This window comes from Anopheles bellator, chromosome 2, assembly GCF_943735745.2.
Source record: "Anopheles bellator chromosome 2, idAnoBellAS_SP24_06.2, whole genome shotgun sequence".
NCBI classification, from domain to species: Eukaryota; Metazoa; Arthropoda; class Insecta; order Diptera; family Culicidae; genus Anopheles; species Anopheles bellator.
In genome coordinates this window covers 24815697-24840099 of record NC_071286.1, presented here as the reverse complement: position 1 = coordinate 24840099, position 24403 = coordinate 24815697, and the positions used below count along the sequence as shown (strand labels likewise).

At 49.7% G+C, this 24403-nt stretch overlaps 1 protein-coding gene across 1 annotated transcript in view; it reads right to left on the bottom strand.

The window, feature by feature from the left end:
• LOC131207240 (maternal protein pumilio) overlaps positions 1 to 24403 on the bottom strand; it is a 59985-nt gene that overhangs the window by 9561 nt on the left and 26021 nt on the right. Inside the window, exon 2 of the mRNA XM_058199849.1 lies at positions 2795 to 3160. Within this exon, the coding sequence (XP_058055832.1) occupies positions 2795 to 3160 (366 nt within the window). The remainder of the gene's footprint in view (positions 1 to 2794; positions 3161 to 24403) is intronic.

Genomic DNA, 24403 nt, shown 5'->3' with positions numbered 1-24403 from the left:
AGCGGGCCACCTCCGGCGGGGGAACTGGAACGCCTTACAATTTAATAAGAATTAGGATCACCTAATCGCGTTGGACACACACGCAAACCGCTTCAGGAGTAGCGACTGATGCCATCCAGGGGTTAGACGGGTTTCCGGGCAAATGAGGGTCACATACCGCCGCGGCATCTCCGGCAGCATATCGGACATCCTCATAAGGGTTCGGGAATTGGGACCACAATCTTATCCCAGACATCCATAACGTCTCGCCTTTTGGAGTTATTAGCCAAGGTCAAGAAATTACAACCAGCGAAAGACGGAGTGCGCACAAGCGAGCCCTAATTATCACGACGACAATGACTTTCGACGCCGATTGTACAACGGAACAATGGCCAAAATAGAAAAAAAACGTTTCGCGGAAACTATGTCGACGGTGCTTCCATCGGCAGTGAATTCCACATCGCGAAAAAGGTGTTTATTAATTTTCCTTCATAGATGTTGCATCCTTCGACTCAGACAGTAGTAGCACAACCCTAGAGTTAAGCGCTTATTTGTAAGCGCGTAACCTTGTACTATTTCTTGTAACTCTGCGTGGATTGTGTGCGTGTGCAGTGGACCGTTGAAGGATGCAGCCTTGGAGATCTCTTATCAACGCCGTTTGCTTCTCTCTCAAGGGTAACAAAGAATGCACTAGAGGTGCTGCTCCAAGAGTCCTCCCCGTGGGTTGCTTCGGGCAGGCTAGACGCGTACGCGCGTTAGTCACAGTTCGGCACTTCCAGCAGGGTGTAGAGTTGAAGAAAGCACTCTTGAAGCGAGCCGCACCCTTTTCTTGGGAGAACTGACCGTAGATTCCATTATTCATGTTCGTGTCTCGGTGTGTGGGGCGCAAATTGCAGACACTTAAGCATTGGGCGAAAGGAACAACGCAAAATCACTTGCAAAAACACACGCGCGGACGAGAGAATGGGTGGTGTTAATGAATCATTAATACCAATTAGATACCGGTACAGGGTGTGCCGCGCCACGAGGACTCCTTGCGGGCGGAGAGGACGCAGTTCATCCGGTGCTCCCCGGTAGCATAATCCCATTATGCTGCATGCAACGCCGTGTTTGGGGCAGAGGATGAGGCTTTGGCATTCATTATTAAATCCAGTTCCACCACAAATCCCGTCGGGCAGGGGGTCAGGGTGCGATGATTACACACTGCGGCATGTCGTTAGGCGTACACTATCGTCCAGAGGTAAATGGAATGACTGACTGTGACGGCCATTCAGAAATAGTAACATAAAAAACCTCAAAACCAACCATGGCCACGCCACGCAAAATGCGGGGCGGCTGCTGTTTTGATGAAGCAATTTAATAGCAAATTAAATAAACATTGCTCTTGCACGGTGGTGTCAGCACGGTTGAGCCATCCGTGCTGCAACCTGTTACGTGGACGTGGAGCTAAATATCTACACAACTCAACGTTGGTTCCTACACCGGACCGAATGGGCATTGGGAATTTGTTTCGAGTGCGTCATCAACAGGCAGCCGGCTACAACGGTCATAAACCATATCCGTCCTTTCATTACAACTTCCTGTTAAGAATCAGCAAAAAAATACCCAATCCAGAACTGGGGATTAAAAATTCATCATCCGAAATATCTGTCACGAGACGACTCCGATACGGGCGCCATCAATTGGGTGAGGGTCAAATGGTGAAATACTTTTCGATTTCGAACACTAAAACACACACACATTTAAGCGGTACATCCGTGTGATTGGACACAAAAAATCATTCTACCGAAGCAAAAAAAAAACGGAAATGAATTTTGGCCGCCCTTTTGGGCATCCGCCGCCCGGGCCAGGGTTGGGGACAAACTTCTTAATCCAATTACGAAGTTGTAATTATTTTACCCACCGAAAGGTGGCGAAGCGTTCCTGACAGGCGAATGAGCCCAGCCGGGTTGGTGGTGTGGATGAGAGAGAACGAAAAGGGGAACTTCCCTCGTTTGTCCTGGCGGCGGAAAATTCCCTGGCTACCCGAGAGCGAAGTTCATCGCTCAGGACATTTTGGATTATTAATTATCCTCATCATCGTGTGCCGTCGTGTGTCGGGCTCCACGGGCCCGACAGAGCAGAGCAGCGAGCAGAGGTTCGGTGAAGCGCTTCCTCTTATTGCTCGACTTCCTTTCGGTTTTTTGGGGGTGACTTTTGTCGCTCGATCTACGACGGGATGCCACTGGGCGACTACTGCTGCTGCTAGTGGACAATCTGCTTCCGGTAACCCGGAATCCCCAGCATGGCGAAATGATGCTGGGGTGCGCAGAGCATGATGCCGTCCGTGCGGCGAATTTGTGACGGAAAGTCTTCTCTGGTGCGATAGCCTAAAGGGACGCGGCATGGTTGAATAATTCACCGAATAAAGTGGTCTAAACCAGTGAGGAGAGAGATTGGGCGCGAAGGTCCGCCGTTCGGAGTTGGTTAATGGTTTATGAATAAAAAAACATGATATTTTAAATTGCCACCGTTTTATGTTTAAATGCTGCAGTGATCGTCGTTCGTGTTTTAGTGTTCCGAATTATAGTTTTGCAACTCAAAATAAATATTGAAACGTTCGGAATCAAGGATGACCATCCATCCATCAACAGCAAGATTCGAGTAATCGTTTTTGGACCAACGAGCTTTGCTAGGGTGGGGTGGGGTGGGGTGGACGTGGGAAAAGGAAATCGTGTTGAGTAGGTGTCGCGAATGAATTGGGGAAATGTCCTGCACAAAAAACCTCGGCAGCTGTGATTATCACCACGAAGGCCGAATGACGGCCGATGCTTACCTGATAGGGCTGATTCTCGGCACCCTGCTGCGAGGGGGTGAGGGGCCGGCGGGGCTGGGACTGCTGCTGCGGGATGGCCAGGTTGGCCGGGTAGACGCCCCACGGGGCGGCCGCCACACCATAGTACTGTGGCACGCCGGCCGCAATTAGCGCCCCCATGTACTGTGACGGGTCCTGGCCCGGGTTGATGACGTACGGTGCCGCCTGCTGGGCGGCGTACGCAGCATTATGCTGCAGGAACTGCTGCTGCTGGGCCGCCGACAGCGACAAGGCCGACTGGGGCAGTGGCTGACCATTCGGGGCACCAGGGACGGCCGAGTTGGGTCCCGTCAGTCCGGGGTTCGAGCGGAATAGTTGCTGTAAATGGAACGAAACCAGATGACGTCACGTTAGAAAATTACATTACATTACATTATTCTCGTCCGTAATTTATAAGCCATAACATGTAAAAGATGCGCGCTACACCCTCTATTTACGTTCTATTGTATTCCACAATTCTTTGACGGTTTCTAGTTTGGCGATATAATATGTCCGGCGGCTCCTTGGCGTCTATTGACCCAAAACAGAAACAATAGTGGGGGACGTTTAGTAAAATTAGTCGCGGGACCTGACGACGACGGTGATTGCTTTCAGCTATCCCAAGCCCTCAGACCCTTCTCTTTATTAGTTTTTTCTTATTTTATGTCTCCCACACAAAATCCCCCTCCTTCTGGCTGGGGGTGGCGGCCAAAGATAAACATAAACGGGCAAAGAGAAGCTGAAGATTCGAAGCCGAGGCGTAGTTTGTGTGTCCATTAGCAATATTTAAGAAAGCGAACAACCCAACTAACGGAAGTGGATCGGTGCTAGGCTCTCACTGTCTCTCTTTAAACAATGTCCGAAAGCCGGGACGAGCAGTGTTTGGATAACGGTGCCGGTCCACCCCAATCCGATGGAGTGCGTGGCCACCAGACACATCCAAGGCCTCCGGAAGCCCAACATCTTATCTGTTTGATGGGTTTGTTTCAGAAGCCAATTTTACGGAACGTACCAAAACTGGGGCAACCCGACAAAAAGACCACGCCGACACATGTATTCATTTTGCCCAAAGCCAGGGGGCGTGAAATGTGCCGGATTCTTTTACATCCTTCCTGTGTCATATATATCTCTCTCTCACACATTCACACACTCACAGACACAAAATCCATCGTTCACCGCGCGTACCGGAAAGCCCGAAACGCTGTCACCGTGGAGGAGGCACACCACATTTTTGACAGTTTGTCGGCAGACAGTGAACTATTGTTCCATAGCGAAGCATCGGGAGTCCGTGCAGATTTGTGTTGGCATCTTGTCATGGTCCTCTTGTCCACATTCCTTCCTGGGAACGAAACTGACACCGTGCGCTGGGCGCCGCCCCCAGCCGATGGACCGCACACGATTTGGGCGGAAAGTAAGCGCAATTCGACCTCGAGGAGGTTGTGTAACCTCGATCTGTCATGCTTTCCCCGTCTGACAGCCCAAAGAAAGATGGAGCCGCGCGCGTCGGAAAGTCTGCCCTCCCTGCCTGGTGTGGCTGGTGCTCTCGCCGGTCGGATCCGCCGACCAGAACCGGCTTCATCCATCAGAAATCAAACTCAGCTAATCACCTAATCAAACAATGAGCGGCACCACATCGTGAAGACTGATTACACATCGCCCTCCCCGGCTTTTCTTTGCTTTTCTCATTTTTCTTCGTTTTTCCACGGAAAAGTCGGCGGAGCGCAGTAATGATTTGACAGACAGGATTGGAGAGCGAAGCGAACGGTGCGCCATTGATATACCCGTTCGTCCTCCATTTCTGCACGACAAAAACATTGATTTGAATTGTCCCCGCTTGTTGGTTGTTGTGTGGAGCCCTCCGCCCTTCACGTGCGCCTTTCTTCTCCCGGTTGGTTTAAAATTAGGTCAAACAGCGCGCATTCGTAATCCGGGACGTACATCTTCGTACAACTCTTTCGCCGAGAACTTATCCAGGCACAAAAACGGTAGGAAGGAACCGACATTGTAGATTGCCTACCGGCAGGCAGTGCCGCTCGGTTTTCGGTAGGATTTCGCATGAAATGTAATCAGTTCCTTGCGGAAGTAGCGACGGCCTCCTCCGCGCAACAACACACCCCACAACAAGTTGGCGGCTGCAATTGTCAGCAGTGTAATTGTGGAAACCTTGGCTCCTGATTTTCCATTCGTTTCCTTTTCGAGCACCCTCGGCGCTGGCCCGAACCGGGTCAAACCACCACACGGGGGGACAAGTACGGAGCCACAATTAGTTCTGTTTGTTGCCCTCGGTCTGTGCCTCCCTCTTGCCTGGGCTGTACTATTAATTTGACTCAATTACGGCTTCATTAGCAGCTGGATGATAGTAGGGCTTCCCTTTTGGATAACAAAATACATAGAAAGGATTCGAAGCACGCTAACTGACCACAATAAACAGAGAGAGCTATGAATTAATTGGCGGTTTGGGTGAGCTAAATCATGTAAAAAGGACCTCCGCACCATCTTTCAAAAAACCGCATTGTATTACAACGAGGAACGTTTGGAAAGGAGTTCCAATAAACTGCAAATACGGTAATCAACCACGTCAGTAATAGTCTCGTCAATACGTCGGCACTGCCGGGAGCCGGGGATGAGATTTATGACAACTTATGACCTGCCAAAGCCCTAAAAACAGCGCGTAACTCGTGCGGGAATGTCAAAAGCTAACTCGCTTCGCTGGTTGGTCCTAATGTTTTTATTTGCCACACTTCGTCCGGCTGGATGCGCTTGACACACCCGCGTTGCGACCACATAAAACTCCGGACTCCGGTCCCTAAGTTAATCAACTTCCGGTCCACTGGAACCAAAGAGAGTAAAAGAGAGCGCGAGAGAGTAGTGCGCGCCGTCAGCAAGACGAACCACGGTGGCAATCAAATTTCATGGGCGCCAAGCCAATGCCGATGGCTGATAAGGACACTCCTCTCTCCCGAGGTCCCGCCGAGACTGCGATTGGGACATTCACGACCAGCTCTTCCTTCCGGAGCCAATCAAGTCAAAGGGTGGGGTGACCTCACCACACCTCGGGGGCTCGTCGCTCGGCCTGCCGGAAAATGGTTGTGGATTGTAACTCGCTCTGTGCATTTTAGCATCGCCTGGACTCGCCCAACTCGACATTACGCCAAACCCTGACACGCTCCGTAGAGAGAGAACTGCACCATCAGCACCAGGACCACGACATCTGGTCCTCCCTCCTGGACGCCGGCCAGGCAGGACGAGAAAGAGTTTGCGCTGTTGACGGAAATCGCATCAAAGTTCTATCGTGCAACGATTTTCCTGCAACTCTCGCTTCCGCCGCAAATCAGTTGGGCGAGATGCGAGATTTGTGCTTCTGGTCGAGTGACGGCCTTCACTCTGACGGCATCCTCCTCCGTTCCGGATATGGTGACAGGGCCTCCGGGGAGAATGTGTTCGCTGCCGTGTTGGCGTAGCTCTCCGAATGCACTTCGGTGGCACAGTGCGCCGTGTGCTGCAGGGCACGGTGCTTCCGATGATGTGATGGAGTTTTATGCATGCTGCTGATGTCAGCATCATTACCGAATCTGGCCATAGGACATTTACACCACTGCTGGGGGACCTACTGACGGCCGGGATGGTGACTTGTCACACGACGCTCGGGGACGCTGATGATCCGGAGTCTGTCAAATATTTGGACCTTTGTCCGTCTATTTTGGACCACACGGTAGCGTAGAGCATATTTATGACATAAAGCGATGATCGTTGCACACGTTTCGAAGCGAAAGCGTGGAGATATGAAAATGATTGGATAAATATAAACGTTCGGCAGAGGGCGATAAGTTGCCGTTCGAGGGCGCTCGCGGAATGTCTTCATAATGGAAGGATACTCAAGTTACGGAGGGACACTACTCTTCCTTTCGCTCGGCTTTTATGGACAAAAATATTACCATTAAAGTCGAAGTGAAAGGGCGAAATTTCGATTTCGCTCCGCACGCTGCTGCCTTGCCGATGGTCATACGATGAGAATGCTGAGAGATTGTTCCCAAAATGAAGCCATTTGCGGGGAATGATCGTTAAATGGGCGCGACTCTCGAAAAAGTAAATGAAAAATGGAACAAGCTTATCCTGAAGTGAGCAGATTCACTTCTAAAATGAATTATTCGCAAAGTCCAGTGGCCTGTCCAGTCCAGTGGCTTAAGGGGTTAAGTTTTGTCGGCTAGTTTTCTAGTGCCATATGAAAGCAATCTGCCCATCGAATAGAAGCACATAATTTACACGCATTAACGCATGATAAATGCACCAACGAATGCGGAATTCGCGTCCCAATGGTTCATAACAAACCGTCATTAAAATTCCACGGACGGAATATCTCACTTCTGGTTGGGCAAATCACAGGTAAGAATTCCAGGTTTTGCACGGTGGTGGAAACCGAAGCCGGTCGATGTTGTACTGGCGTCCAGGTCTCAGAAAGAGATGCACTGTAGTCGATACCTGTGTGGTCCCCGCACGATCCTGAACTATTGGGAGGGATTTTGGCCTCAAAAACTCCAAATCACTGCTCGATGCATGTCGAATCCTTAACCAAATACGATCGGAAAGGACTTAGACTCCGTTGATTGTCCCCATATCTCATCATATCCCCACCCTATCTCTCTCTCTCTCTCTCTCTCTCTCTGCTCCGTGCTGCTTATTGCAATGGAAATTCCGAAATAGCCATTCACGACCATCTATTCTCCGGACCACCGGACCACCTTCCGATCTATCGCTGAGCTGAGACCACAACCAGGCTAGGCCAGAGAGAAACTTCACCACCATCGTATCGGCAGGATTTACTGTAGTCGCCCCGCCCCACAGTAAAAGCATTCGATGGACCATCGTGCGGGACATTTTCCGGAAGCATTTGCACCGATTTGCCCAGCAAGAAGTGGCCGCGTCAGACGGGATGGCGCGGCGGGGCGGACTTCAAACAGCAAGAATATCGGGGATTTTAGAAGCAAAAGGATTAAAAGGCGAAGCTCTCACTTGCGCTGAACGGAAGTGAACCAACCCAACATCCCGTGTCTCCGTACCGCCCGCCCCGCCTCGTGTGGCCAAAGCGAACGGCACACTGTGCTTTTCTGGAATGTCATAAAGGAAATAAGTTTACAGATTGGGTGTGGTGTGTGGTGGTGTGCTCGGACGGACCCGGACCGATGGCCGTTAAAAGGTTCTTCAATTACCGTTTCAACCGACGCTCTGCACAGCAAATGGTCCCACGAATGGCACACAAAAATGGGCCCTTAACACGATCGGCAATACGTTACGGTCTTAAGAGACTTTGTACGGCGCGCTGGGTTTCGGAGAGCCAGTTACTTCGGGATAAGTACCATTTCGGAGGGCTCCAGACTCGGTTGGTCGTTTTGCTTCTCGTTTTAGTTAGAAGGTTTGCCAAAAAAAAAAGCTATGTAAATATGTTTATAAAAACGGCAAAAAGTAAATAACAATTGAACCAGAGAACGACACAAAACCCAGAAAGGACCTTATGTAGTAATTCCATTTAAAACTTCACGTGGCCGGCGGGATAATCGTCCCGAATCGAGACGAAAAGTTGGCGAAGAAAAATATTTCTACCAAACACTTTGTGATTATCTCTATGGGATCATCTCGTCGACATCATCATCGACGACTCAATCTGTACAAAAACGCCAAGAACAGGCGTCTGTCCGTGTTGACTGACCCCCGACGTACCAAGGGATATTTAATCCGATTTTTGCAAACCATAAATCCCATATCCCTGGGCCAGAGATCCCGCCAACATGTGGCCTATCCTGTCTATGGGAGAAAAGTTTGAGTTTCCAAGAGCTGAGCTCACGCAGTCCATTGGACTCCGTAGTCGTTGTGGTGCGATGCTGGTGGTGGTGGTTGCCCGAGGGAATGATGGCAATGCGAGAAAAGGAATTGAGTTTTCCCGAGCCCCTTAACTTAATTTTAGTCCAATTACTCATCCACCCATCGTTCTCTCTCTTACCCGACCCCCGGCTTCGGTTTTAGTTGGAAAATCTGCAGCCGGCAGTCATGGTGCGGAGTCAAGTCGAGAAGCACTCTGGACCAGGTGGGACAAAGTGGTCTTTTTTCGGAACGAATTGAACCCCATTTGCCCCTATTTTAGTTGGCGAGAGGAGTTCGTGTTGCGGGCACAGCAGATGAAGCTTAGAAAGACGTAAGACCAGAAGCGCGCCGTAAGATACGTCTTATTTGACGATAAAACACACTTTGCGCCCGAAACGTTTGAGAAAACAGACGCGAGAACGAAAAAAATGCGTACAAACGTAGGGACATCCATCCAGTTCCTTGGAGAGTGCAGGTAGCTAGGAAAGTCTCCGGGGTAAATTTCCGCAGGTTTCGAGCACTGTTGACGAACCGTGTACCATTTCCTTTCTTATCACCACACGAGAGGCGGGTTGGTTCCGTTCCGACATTTCCCGTCACATTTTATGCTTCGTTTATACCGCTTCTAAACCCGCAGGAGGCGTACAAGCTTGAAAAGGATTGGGCGGACACGGGTGCCCTAATCGCGCCCGGACCGAGAATTTTCCTAGGGCTTCCGAACCGAGGCTGGAGACCGTTTCACGAGTACCAGAGGACCTTCCAGAGTAAAGTCCATTCCAGCACCGAGTTTACCTGCGCCCAGAAGTATCGACACATCCTTTGACCTCTCGTTCTTTCGCTCTCTCGCTCTCTCTGTCGGAAGGAAGGAATGCCGCCAGAGGAAGCGTTGTAGATACAAAACGCCATAACCGCAACGATGCCGCCGACGACGACATCCGTCGAGACGTTCGTTGTCACCGCCAGATGCCAAACAACCCACGGAGCACAAGTAGTGCTGCTGCCACCGAATAGAAGGCAAAGGGCAACTTTGGGACGGTTTTTGACTCGCAAAACGACGGCCCTTGTGGGCGACAACGATCCTCCGCGGAACGGGCAACCCTAGACATTTCTTAATAAATTCTCTTTTAAGGGCTCCCGGAGGCTGGATTGCACAGAAGGACGAGAAATGCTGGGTATAAAAAGTTCATCACTTTTGTTACCGAGAAACATTGGGGGGGGTGGGGGGTGCCAGTAACACGCCTTCTGGACCCGTCGTGCCTTCGTTAACCCGCCGCCCGAAGTGTGTCGCTGACAGTTATGATGGGGCGATGATGACGTCGCCGCCGCCGCTGTCGTATGGAACGAGAGGAGCTCTCTATAATCGATGACTTAATCGTCGTTGACAGTTGGTTGACACGTGAGCGAACCTCCGGGGAGATTAGCCTGATGCAGGAAACCGCCCTAGTAGGCGTTCGCTCCGAAAGGCTCCCATTCTACATTTGGCAAACACACAAGGAGCATGGTCTGTCGGAGTGACTGTCAAACGAGATCTTCTCGATTGGAGAAAATTGGCCAAAAAACGGTCAATTTAAAAAGCCTTTCTTCGCTGTTCACCACTGTAATTATCATTATCGTCCAGCGACCGGTAGTGAGTAACCCCTGGGAAACTAATGGAAACCCCACAAGAACATACGCTTCACCCGCCCCATTATCGATTATTACCCTCATCTGGAGCCAATAATTTCCTTATTCTTCGACGGCCGAATTGCCGAAAGTCGCACGCGGAAGTGTCGTCAAGTGGAGCGGAAAAAAAACAAAACAAGAGCCCAGGCAAACAATTTTCAAACTGGAACCACCCAAAGACAGCGCGATTCGCCGTTATTTCACCTTTCGCCGAAAGCCGTAGCACTCCTCCTCCGCCCGATCTCCGCCGCGAGGACGGCGGACTAATTGCAGTGGTCACAACACAAAATTGCACCGTAGCACGAGAAGCAGCAATTGGCGAAAAATGCATAATGCAACGTGCGTATATGCGCGGTCCCACACACCACCGATCCTTCGGCGGAGCCCGGAAAAGGTGGTGGCCGCGTGTGGATGAGCACAAACCGGGACAATCGTAAAGGAACTGGACTGGGGGAGACAGACAGAGCGAGCATTAGAGAAGTGCAACCGAAGAGCGAGGCGAAGTGCATAACGCGCGCCTGGCTGTGAGTGTGTTGGCGGAAGAAGCTTCGCCAAAGCAGCAGCAGCAGAAGAAGAAAGCACAGGAATGGGACCACCGAAGCCACGAACGAAAACAGGCTGCGAGAAGAAGCAGCCAGCATTGCGCAAGAGACGGTGCGCGACGCGAACGGCGGCGGCGTAGTACCAAGGCGCAGAGCATAAGCCAACATTGCGCAAACCGGAGCAACCGTGCAAACCGAACGTCGCCGAGGCTGATGCAAGTTCTTCAAATTATCTTTCCCCACTTTCTGGAAGAGAGTCCCCCAGAACGAATAACGGTTGTTGGGTGGTTTCGCAATCTTTCACCTGGTTGGTTCTTTCTTTTCGGAATATGTTGTTGCATGTATTTTATGCGTGTCTCTTTCGGTGCGCACTTTTGGGAGGCGAACGAAGAAATCCCGGGTGTGCGGGGGGTGCGACGAGTTTATGCTCCAATGTTGGTCGAGCACCGCCACGGCAAAAAAAAAACTGTTATTGCCCTGGCTTGACAGCATCGAGCGAGAGAGAGCGAGCGAGACAGAGGTCGTTGACCGCGGAGCGCACTTCCGTACGATCGCTGGGTTCCAGGTGTGCACTGGCCAATGACGAGCGCAGCGACACAAACGCGAGCATAAAAATCGTGAGAACCACCGGCTAGGCGCCGGCCGGCAGAGCAACTAACGGGACACGGAGAACCAGCCAGGGTCAAGCACTAAAACCCACCCGAAAGTGGAACGGAAGTTGAGCTGCGAATCGTCTCAAGTTGCGCGAGCTGAAATTAGTAACATTAAGCGCCGACACCTCACATACGCGATTAGATTTTAAAAAAAGCGACGCAGCACACACTTTATGGAGCAGACGCACACACCGAGCGATAAGAGTGTTAATTTTCCATGATTCTCGTACAGATGCCCCCCCGCAGGGGACCCCGAGTAAATTAGATTCCGTTTCCTTTAATGGAATCCAATCAATTATGCAATAGGGTGTTGTACATCAAAATGTACTTTTGGGGCTGTGCAGTGGATTCTCTCCGCTGCTGCTCCGAATGCTCCGAATAAATTGTGCCTTAATTTGAGTCACTTCATCGTTTATCGTTCGAGCTTGGTGATCCTACCGCGATATTTCCTCGGAAAAGTCTCGTGGGCAAACAAAACAAAAAAACCCAAAAGAAACCAATATTTCCCCTGGACCTGCCCCGCGCCGGTCGACACGTGTCACAGTAGTGACGAGATCCCGGATTGAGTGACCCGGATATATAATGGTAGTAACAGCGCAAGAAGGTGAAACCGAAAGGCGCACCGTGATAATGATGCCGATTTAGGAGCTGTGATCGCTGTGTCGAACGGTGCTTCGTCGTTATCCTTGAAGCGCCATAAATATGGCCGTAATGAGTGTGCCGCGCTACGCCAACAACAATCTAACTTTGATTGAGTGCGTTTCGCGGGAATTTTCGTAGTCGAAAATCGATCTCCAATACTGGGGTTACTGTGAAACGATGACCGCGCGCTCTCGTCGTGTGCGTTTTGATGTTTCGTTTGCTCGCGTCTGTGATTCTAAATCACATTCCGAGAATTCCAATTCCACTAGAACACTGGAGAGCTGGAGGACACTCCGGAGGAGACCCCAAAGCGCTGCTTGCCAGAAGCAATCAGTGCGCGCGTCTCGCGCGAATGGAAAAAGTTTACAAATCAGATTAGTTGCCATCCATGCATCACTTTTAATTTGGGCTGCGCCTTTTAATAAAAGTGTCCGAAGCACAAACGCCACGGACTTTCGGGGAGAGGAGTGAACAGCGGGTTGTGTGCGTAGAGATTCTCTCTTTATGTTGGGTGGCACCCAACAAATATGATGATGGATGAATGCAGCGGACACACCTCTCCGGTGGCCTCGATATATTCGCCCCATCGCACAACACTCTGCATTAGGATCGATGTTTTTTTTGCGCAACGTCCCCCTGAAATGGACCAAACACGTCGATCATTTGCCATTAATTCAATTTTGGAAGCTAAAACCAGGAACCAGGGAAAAAGAATGTCGCACACACAGCTCACTTAATGGGTAAAGTTAGAAATTGAAAAAGTTTCACACCCCTATCCTGCAGGAACCAGTCATCACGTGGCGGGCACGAGGCTCGTGGTTCGGTGGTGTTAGTTGGAGCAACATCGGTGGCTTCTAGTAGTGAAAAAAGGCTTATGGCAAAATCTTTCGATCTGTCCTTTTTCTTGCCGCGACCGACAGTATGTGCCTATGACCGACAGCCTCCACAGACCAACATTAATTGGAGCAGAATAAAGCGCACCACATGCCACGAAATGAATTGAAGCAGAAGAGACTCGCCCGGCGATTTGCGTGTCAAGTGGACGGACAAAAATGCACATATATTAAACCGTCGGAGAAATGAGGGCTCGGATCGCTGTGTGAACAATAGAAATAACAATCGAAGGCCAACGGCAGGAAGCATAAGAAAGCGTCCCTGATCGAGCGGAATCCCAAAGCCACAAAACTCATACGTCTGCTGACTGAAAGTCCACCCATCGGCCGGCGTGCCCTTGCAGAAGGTTAAGAAAAGGACGTTCTCCTGCCGCAGAAAAAAATTCCAACATTTCACTAATTCCGGTAGGCACCCCGCCCGGGGGAACTTGGTCGGAAAGGAGTTCGCTTCATTAATGCAACCGGACAGGTCGTGATGATGACCGCGAAAGAATCCCTATATCGAATTTGAATCGAGTTCTTCATAAGAAAAACACGATATGGATCGACCACAAGTCGGTGGGATTCTCTATCTGGACCTTGAGAACCCACCTCCGGCGAAAGGGGTACATTTTTATGTTCTCATTAAGCGCGCACAAAGTTTCCCGCCCGAACAGGATTCCTCGCGGCAGGTGGTAGGGTCGATCCTGTGAGTGTTAGGGGTTGATTAACGTCCTCGCTGTTAGCTGTTCACAAACACACGCGCGCTTGAGGAGACCAGAACCTCTTCAGTGGACGAGACGATTCCTTCGTCGAGAGGGAGGCTCGAGATAAATGAAGCCACCGCCACCGGGCAGGATCATAAATCCAGCCAAATATCAATAAAAGATGTTTCCACCCTCGGTCAGAGAAAGCAAATACGAAGCAAGTAGTAGCAACAACACCTGAGGGACCATCCAAAATCTTTCAAAATTCAGGACATGAACCGGTCGGGCGAGAACAAGTGAAAACTATCACCCCCAAACGGCACCACCAACGGATGGGTATTAATAATGAAAATACCTGTTTTTCATCGATCCTGACACACCCACCCCGCCCCGTTTGGCCATTCTGGCCTTCCACCACCCTACTGCTCTGTGAAGGAAGCATAAAAAGAAAAATGGTGCACAAGTTATGGGTGACCCCTGGCTGGCCACTCAAGGGGGCCAAGATTGGTCGGGAAAGTCATTACGAAGATTGATGATAAGCACACACAAAAACAGTGCACATTCCAATGGGCTGGCTTTTGCTCCACGTTTTCCGATAGCGGGGTCAAGATATTTATAGAGAACGGGGCAGGGTATGGGCCATGGAGTGTATGTGTGGTGTATATATAATTATTCCTGTTTTCTACACGTTCACCAGTGTGCGCTCCACACGCTGCTCCCCAGAAGGATACCATCCCCAAAAACGTCCGCGTCCGGCTTTGGAGAGTTGATCCATTTCCGTTTGGTGGCTACCACAGGAAGCATCGATTTCAGTGCGGCGGGTGGCGAAAACAGAACAGAACCGACCACCACCACCCACTCGCGGCCGACCGACCAGCGGCTACATAATAAAACCATTAATCGCACGCAAATAAGTAACACGATATGCTCGCGCGCGCCCCCAGAGCGGCGCGCAGCACTAAATATCGTGCATTAATCAAGGCTTTTAGTTGGAACTGGAGCAGCCGTTGGCCGCCAACGCGGGCGACGCCACCACTGGCCAAACACTGGTTACGCGTACGCCGCTGCGGCCAGGCCGTACCGACTGTTACGCAGCAAATAAATAAGAAAAGTAATGTTTCACCAGCCCGTGGACTAGAAGTGCCAGGTTTCCCGGGGGGTGATGGTGGTCTCTGTCGGCGGCCATTGGCCGCGGCGAGTACGGACGGTGGTTTAAAATTACATCTTCTTCGCCCACAGAGCACGTAAAAACTCACTTCACTTATCACACAGCACACGGAGAGAGGTTGGCAAAATTGTTCAAACACTCTCGATGTGTGTTGGACTACGTAGGTCAATAAGTCCGAGAGATCCTTTAGAAAAAATACATTGTTTTGGAGGCTTTTCTTCTTTTAGTCGTGTTTCAGCCACTCCCCGATGATGTTCTGGGATGTATGCTCTGGAATGTAGTTCTGATTATAAAATTCATCCTCTCTCATGTATCGACAAAAAAAACTTCCTTTTAATTTACTTATGCTTGGAACAGTGCTCCAAATCATCGACACATTTTTGTTGCTGATCGACGGTTATCAGACGCTACATTAAAAAATGTTAATGCAAAATAGTAGATAGTAGAGCAAAAACTTAATCTACATAATAAAAGCCAACTGGGGTCAAATTGCTAATCAATCAAACAGATCGACGCCACAGCCGCACGCAGTTATAAAACATTAACAGATGGTTCGGTGGTACAGACAGAAGTTCAATGCAAACAGAAGCTCAATTGAAAATCGAGATAAAAAATGTTACTAATGCAATGATAAACAATGCAAATGCATGATGAACCTCATGAAAGTGAAGAATAATTTACCCGTTCACTTAATTTGCCTTTAAAATGTTTGACTATCGTCAATTTTCAGTCCATCACTATTGGAACATCAGTCATAAACGTCATACGTCCCGCGTCATGTCATAAGCGGGACAAAAAGTCTGACAACATTTTCAAACCAAACCAGCAAGCTTGAGTTCGGAGAACTCAATTAATTACTCTAATGGACACGCTGTAACGGTGCCTATTCCATAGTTTAGGAATGATTCGACCATGTTCACTAAAAGAATCCCTGTTGGCTGTAACGAATGTCTATTTCCAAAACGTTTGCCGGGATCTGGGCTCACGGCTAAATAAAAACTAATAAAAAATCAAATCATGTAAATTTTGGGGCCATCATTTCGAACTTATTGACCCCCACATGATGCGTTAAAATTCGTTAGCGTTACGCAACACACGGTGGTGTGTGCGCGCAGTCATCCTAGACAGGGGTGTAAAAATGAAATAAAATTAAATAAATTACCAGATGACACACAGGGTCGGTTGGTGGTGCTGTACCTGCTGCTGCTTCTGGCTGACGGTTGGAATTTTAATTATCTTCAAAGCGACCCGCGAATGGCGCACATCATCTTCTTTTCCTTCGGGCCGCTTCCTCCTCAGCAGTAGCGTCCAGTGGATTTTTCCTTCGGTTCTCGCTTTCCTTTCCTAGCAAAACGTTCTGCAACCTTTCCGTGGCTCAAACGCCGTAAGGTAAGAAGGGTGGAAAATATAAATTCCAATCATACTTCCTTCGCAGCACAGCGGCCGCACAGCGACCGCCCTCAGCACATTATTTTTCCGCCTTAATCAGACACGTTCGGAAAACGGCGCACTGAGGTACCAACCGAGGCCATGATTCGTGTCTTAACTTGAACGGTAATGCGAAAGCGGCAAAAAAGGCATCTTTACAGAAGAAGACGACGACGCGAGCTCGTCAAAATGTTTTCCACAATTTTCTTCAGTTTACGTCCCAACAGACATAATGTGCCCTCGCTTCCAAGAACAGGTGGGACCCGGCCACCATCAAGCTAGAGCTACAGCTAGACCCTCAGAGCTCAGCTAGCTAGCCCAAGAAACTGTGTAAGGAACCACCTGTGGAGGTCGGTCACGTACGTTACTTCCCGTTTACCGCGGGAACACGTCGGTGGTCCCCAGAGATTTTCACCGGTCCCCGGAAGAAGAGGATGAGATCCCGGATTAAACTCCACGGTGTCTGTCGCCGCCGCCGTGGGCCACAACTTGAACGATGGTCAATAAATATGTATTACATCTGTGGGTAGGATTCTCGGCCCGGTGGGCGCGCGGGAGCATAAAAGCGATGGAATGGATTGCATTTTTCAGCGCCATGGTGGTTCGCGCACGGTTCCCCCCGGTAGTGAAAAGTCATTCCTCTCTTCGGCTTCGCGCCGTTCAAAATGGACCAATAAATATTTATAATCGAGTAAAATCCCTCGGAGACCTGTTTCGAAACAAGCGCAGCCAGCAGGAGGATTAAATGGAACATTTTGCCAATTTTAAACGATTTTTATGAAGGTCCTTAATAGTCCTCTAACACCATCGATTGTGTGCCTCCCTCTCCAAAGTGTGTTGAAAGAAGATTCTTCTTTGTACAACAAAGAGACATAAATATTTCATGTCACAATCGACGTCCGAGTCCGAAAGATGTAGCGGGCGGCCCATCAGGCAATTGCTTCGATGCTCTCTTCTGAACTTTGGCGATGTTTCGGGGAGAGAATCACATTCCCGGCCATGAAAAAAATGATGATGTTAATGCGTCGCTGTCATAACTTTCGGTGCGATTTTCAAACAAATTTGACAAATTGTTTCGCTCTCTTCGGGGAGCACAGTCAAGAATCATTCATCCATCATATCCCGCGGTGTCTAATCAATATTAATATGCTCTCCCCGACGAACGCCGATATGTCTCGGAAAAGAAAGTCTCTGAAGATGTTGGGGGCCCCCGCCGAGAAAACGATCTCATTATTGTCTCCGAGAGACGGCAGACAATTTGGGTTGCCCTCCTAGTAACCTGGAGCATCGTTTGCGTGTCTGGAAAGTAGTACACACCACATTCGCTTGCCTTCGAAAGGGCAGAAATGTCAGTCGTGCTCATATCTTCATGTTGAGAGTGCGCGATAAGCAGTTATATTTATAGCACAATGCGAATTCCTGCAACTGCGCCGTGGCCACAAGACAAAAAGGATATGGCAGTTCGACGAAGAAATCGTTATCCTGCCCAGAGATCCCATACCATCCCTTGCTTGGTGGCTTTATTGACACTTTTACGCTATTCATCCGATCTCCCAAACGTGGCGCCATCATTGCTTCCATAACCTCAAAAAAAGATTGATTGCCACTGAAATAAATCACAAAAAAGGAGCGCAAACGTTGCGCAGCAGCCGCCGCCGCCAAGGGCGAAAAGGTGTGCAAATTTGAACAATCTAAATCAACACACATCCATCAACCTCCCGAGGGGTGCACGTTCTCTTGAGAGACAACCGCGACAGACTTGAAAGTGCACACCTCCGCCGCGGGCCACGTCCGAGTGTCACGCTGTCTCGACCGAGAAACTATCCGAAAGGCACACTAGACGCAGACACTCAAGCCGGTGCATAAGTCATTCGTCTTAGACCACACGTAAACGAAGCACACCAGCAGCGCCCATATCCCGCGGCCAAGCACCGGAGGGAAAAGGCGCAGGCTGTGCACAACACACCACGTTGTCAGTCACATTTTGAGATAGTTTTTCGGCTAGCGGACCAACAACACTCGACACACCACCAGAGAAGACGCTCTGAGCTGCTGACAGATTGCCAGGAGTCGTGCCAACTGCCAACTGGTGTTTAGAGGTGTGTTTAGCACCTCGTTCTGGTGGCACAAACTCACCTTACTCGGGAGTGTGTGTGGTGGGGAACTCAACCCCCTTTAAGGACGCGGCAGACATTCATCAGCAAGGGGGCAGTTGGTGTGCGATATTGTTCCACGTCAGTGTGACATTCCCGCACCCATTCATAATGTGGGGCATCATGCCACCGTGGGGTTTATGTATGCTGATTCCAGTTGGTAGGACATAAGCCGTTAATTGAAAGTCAAGCAAACGCTGCGTGGAGCAACGCAGCCGAGCCGGGCTTCGGGAAGGAGCGCTAAAAGAGCGCGTCCTTGGGGTGTCTCCGGGGTCTCGGGGCTGATTATGTCACAGGATTAGCGCATAAAGCCGTGACGCGTCAAGTAGTTCACCGTTGTTGTTGCCCGAAGATATAACCGGATGGATGGTTGATGCTAGGAAGACACTTGGCCACGTGATTCATTTAAGACCCACGGTCTTTGTGCGTTTCGGCGATGGTTCTACGTTAATTACAACATCGACACATTCGTGCGGAGATTCACACCACAAACAACAGTGAAGATTCCCTGTTTGAAGTAACCGCCGGAACACGACTAGAAAGTGTCTGCTCGCTAAATTTGGAATGATCCATCCACTCGGCGGCGAACGTTAGGATTTGGAATCGGAGATCCCAGCCCATCTTACGTCTGACTTCAGTAGCCAATTGGCATCTATCACAAAGAGATTAGCTCCAATTAGACGATGCCGGTACACAATTGGCAGTCTACAAATTCGTTCAGCCCGAGGGGCTGTTAATGGCCGACTGGCGGCAGCAGTTCGATAAAATGCGTCATCATTTGCTAATTAATTTTCTTAATCTCAGTCACCCACCACACGCCCAAGTAGGGGGGGGGGGGGGGGGGGGGGGGGGGGAGTGGGTGGACGGCAAACCGGGATCTGCCGTTTGTTGCGATGGGTCAAACAACAGTATTTTCCCATCATCGGGGGCAATTTTTCATCAAACAAATCCCTATTATCATTGGAACACCCCCGAAACACAAGTGGGTCCTTCGCCGCTTATTATGATATCGATAATAAGCTGAAAACTTCTTGTGCGCAAGCTGCCACATTCGGTCCGGCGTCTCTTGGGATGATGATCATCTTCCAAAAGCGTCTCAAGGATCTCTCATCAGTTGGCTTCATCAACAGATCCCCAGCACCCCACAAACCAGAGAGTCGAGGAGCGAGGAGTTTATGTGCTCGAAACTTATCGCATAAAATAAAGCCTTCGCCGGCGGCAGCTTACGACGGAGCCGCGGCATCACCGGCGCCCTGTGTGTCGGGGAAGTCCGCGTATTGAAGAATTTATAGCTTGAGGGCGATAAATAAATTACCAGAAATTCTAAATGGCACACCATCGGTGGCGCGCGTCGGCTATACACTTTATATGTTCACAAATTGTTGTCCAAACGATGGCAAACGAGAGTGAAACTTTAAATCCCAACAAGCGCAAAGCGTGGCATTAAGTGTATCTTGGGTGCGCGCATTAAACGCTGTGTTATGATGCGCTTTTCAACAGGCAGCAACAGGACAACAATCTTGGCCGTTAGGGTCGAGGTGGGCCGATGAGGGGGTTGAAAAAGTGTTGGCTCAAGCAAGGTCGGATCAACCGGGAGATTCCCCAGACGAGCACAGCTGTTGTTGCGCCGACACAGCCCGTCCTGTGGTATCCGGAAACCGACACCCAGTAAACAGAGGAACGACGTTGGTTTTGACGACGTTTAATGAAAATTCCTAAAGTTCGAAAGGATTGATGGCAGTTGGAATCCAAACAAATCGTAGATCATAAGAATTATATAGGTGGACTCCAGGGGCTTCTGACTGAAATCGGTCACCTTATAACGGCAAGAATTACAGTACGACCAATTGGAAAGCTACCCACCCACAGCAATGAACAGAAGCCATTTCATAATGCCAAAATCACGAATCAGTGTCCACTAGTATGCCATCAAACACACAGACACTTCAGAGGGGCCCAATAACTCAAAGGCTTCATAACATGCTTTGTGCTCCTTTGGCGGACCCAAAACGGATGAGATGTCCGTGCTGCTGTGAGTCTATGAGACAGTTGTTTTCCCCGCCGGGCCGACGACTTTCTTTACTGACTCTTTTTTCCGGCCCAACTACTCTCCGATGTTCTGGTTCTTCCCGGGCAACGGGGCGGTGCAACTTTTCGCGCTGGACAAATTGGAAATTTTTGCCCTGATAATCTGTAACTTTTTTCCATTCAGGTCAAGCATGTCACAGACGGTGAAGAGCAGAGGGAAAATGAAGAGCGACACTTCCGTCCTTTTTCGGCCCATCCCAGCAAACAAGGGCACACTTCCGGCGATGGAAGATTTTGATCTTTTTTCGGCTTTCGGCCACGGAGAGGACGAGACGACAAGTGTTCCTTTTCTTTTCTCTGGACCGGTGGACAACAAATCGCTCCAAGCATCACTCGGAGCCGTCTCGCGCTCCTCGTCCGTCGGACGGAAATAACAGTTTCATTTATCAAACAAAAAATTGGTGGAAAGAAAGCATAAAAAATAGATCGTGCAAACCTATCTTCCGGTGCCCCGTAGTGGCTCTTTCCAATTTTTGTTTGCAACTTTTCTCTGGAACTTTGCTTTGGGCGACACAACACGGGCCGGGGCGGGAGTTTTTCCACCAGCAAGTGAGAGGACCAAAAAAGGGGGAAATAATAGACAGAAAATGAAAGCGCACAGACTCCCGCCGCACTACTAATGTTGGCGCGGCCGCTCCGAGGAACGAGAATTTAAAAATAGTTCCAACTACTGCCAAAACGGGACCAGCCACAGAGCCGAGTCATGAAAGGAATGTCACATGGAAGCGGAAACGGCAAAAAGTAGGAAGAAAGAAATCTGCAGCCCCGAAGTCGTCATTAGGCCACGTGCTGAATATAGAAGCACGTCATATAGACGTGCGTCTGACGCAAACATTGTCCCTGGACATGCTGCTGGTGCCACGATCCTTGACATATAGGGTAGAAAGAAGAAAAACAAAAAAGCACGCCAGAAACCAGAATAGAAATAAAATTACCAAAATATTGCGCGCCCCAGGGAATCAACGGAGATGTCAATATATTGACACACATAACCTAGCGCACATCTCGCTCTCTCTACAACCATGGCCACGTCCATAACCAAAGTCACTGCCGATCAACGCAATGTCCGAGAGCGAGAGAGGTTGATGACACACCTCAGTAATATCGCTGGACATCAGCACACTCTCGTTCGTCCCCACGAGGAGCGAGGTCATCCCAACAGGAGCAACGTGTAACCAGGCGACAAACGACATCGTCGATTGTCAAAATTTGATAAACAAGATGATGATGGGCCGGCCATTGGGAAGCCTGAGGCGGGGGCTCCTGAGAACCTGACGTTGACAAGGATGGCCGGTCCCCCTCTCGGAAGGATGTGTAACATTCGGTTGATGGACAAATGACTATCAACGAGCGAACCCCGATGTGGGGAATGTGCTACCGAGCGACGACAAAGAAGAAAACATATTTTTCTGACACTTCTGACACGTCGATATCCTCCGGTGGCTTGGCGTTACACTGCCTACGAATCCTTCTTCCAGAAAGAACTCGCAGCCCCAAAGGTGATTTGATGCAAACGAATTGGTCGCATGCCATGGGTTGTTCTCCGAAGGAAGGGGTTTCTCCGATCCGAGTCAGGAGAGGAGTTCAGGCATTCCAAGATTGGAATTTGCAAATTGGATAACGAACTATATAAGTCTCCGTCGAATCTCCCGATTCGAGTTTAGATGGATTTCGAAAGGACGTACTCGCCAGGAATGAATTAACAACTAGCCAGCAAGAGGGTCACACCACACCACAATGCATATTTGCACAACCTGATTTGCCGTTGTTGAACTTTGAATTATTCACGGAAGTATCTCTGGTGGTTCGGTGGTGTGGCGCGCTGACTCTTGTTGGCTGGACGGACTTGAATAGGAATATCTCTGGGTTCAGTAATCTGGGTTGTAAGTAATCGGACTGCCCCGACAGGGTCTTGAGCGTACATATTTAATAGACAAGCGGAACTCGTGCCAACTGTGTCCCAAAATCAGCTCTGGCTGCAGATTTTGCCAAATCAACGTCTCGCGTCTCTCGCACGGCAACCAATCGGAATGGCGGCGTAAGTGAGAAACAATAGCAGAAAACCTCCCGATCGATTCCACCACGGACTGCCACACGTGGACCGGAGAAGGAAGTAGGATTAACCGGTTGATTGGGTGCAGTCACGTCGATACCCGGGAGGCGTTCTTCGCAACTTCCACAATCCACACTAACCCGCGGGGGATTTTCCACGGTCTCGCCAAACACCGACCAAAGTCAAACTCATAACAAGGTTTAGGAAGATTAGAGTTTTCTGCTCCGTATACCTTTAAGGATTCTCTAACTTTTGGTCGAGGTACGAAGTCTTGAAGAAGGCTAAAGCCACTCTCCTACGCAACGAAAGATAGCATCACACAGCGTGGCGGACGATTTTTCCTTCCAAATGCAACGCATTATAGATAGAGGCATCAAGAATCCGCGCCCCCGTGATGGCAAATGGTTATGGCTTCACAGATGCCCGTACAGATAGCATTTACAGCCAAGTCGTTTGGGCTCTTTTACATCCAGCGCGAGTTTTCTAGTTCCTCCCACTACAGACCAACAACATCTTACTGCTCGGAGTAAAAGGTGACAAAATATTGCTAACGGCTCACTGACTCGTTACAGTGCCCGCCGGCCATCGTTAGGTTAATGCATGGCAAGTGATAAAAATGCGACTTTGTCCATCGCGCATGGTTTGTAGACCCTTGCCGACTACTTCTACGAAGGATGTCCCACCGTCTACGACCATAAATTAGACCCATTGTTTTAAGGTCCCCTCGCGGTGAGATTGCCTTTCAAGTCTGGGGAACCGGAAAGAAAGGCATTTGATGAACTTTTACGCTGAAATCGACTTTCAATTTTCAACTCCATTACACACACCGATCGGCCCAGCACTCCGTCGTCCTTCGGGGAGGTGCAGCGCACCCAACGTGTAGCGTCGTGAGAGTTGACGACTTCAAACCGGTCGAAGGAAACTTATAACACACGCACGGGTGCCCCATTATCCTTTGATAAAGGTACTACAGCACTTGGAGAACCTTCCTCGACGTGACACAATGCGAAACTGTCCGTAAATGAATTGTTCTACGAAAGTGGGAAGTCTGGTCTCCGGAGCACATTAAAAGCGTTGCGCCGTGACGAAGGCGGCAACAGGTCAGACCAAACGCGTGCCCAATTAACTGTGTGAGAGAAGAGGGAAGTTTACCAGGAACCTTGCGTGAAAAGCAACGCGTACCACGAAAATCGTATCCTTCGAAGAGGGGTCTCTCTTGCTGTTTGGGGCGGCCCGCGGCAGATGACGACGATGTGATTGAATTAAATTCCAGACATTGAATTCAACGGCGACGGCGCTCATCAGCAGGGAGAGGTGTACTTTTCATCAGCCAGCCAGCCAGCCAGCCAGTTTGTGACGAATTCTAAGTGGGTTCTCCATCCAAGCGGTGATTTTAAATTAGTACCTAATCGAATTGGTCGGGCGTCGGCCAACTATAGCGTAAAAGTTAAGCAACATTTATGGACCAGCGAGTGTTCCGAGGGGTCCTTAAAATCAGCCTCTCCAAGAGGGCACGCGGCAGATCGGGTCTTGTGTCCTGCCAAAAGGTGCCAAAAGTTCATCAACTCAATCAGGACCCGGTGGTGTCGAGGACAGTTACCACAGGCAGAGAAGCTGCTGCGGGATGCGGTGGAAACTGCTGGTGGAGTGTTATCACAACTCGGATGATAATTACCTGCCCTAACTGCTGATAATGTGATATGGAGGACGGGGGACCCGGGGTCCTGGAAAATTACAAATTAATGCGCGACAGATGCCATTTTACGC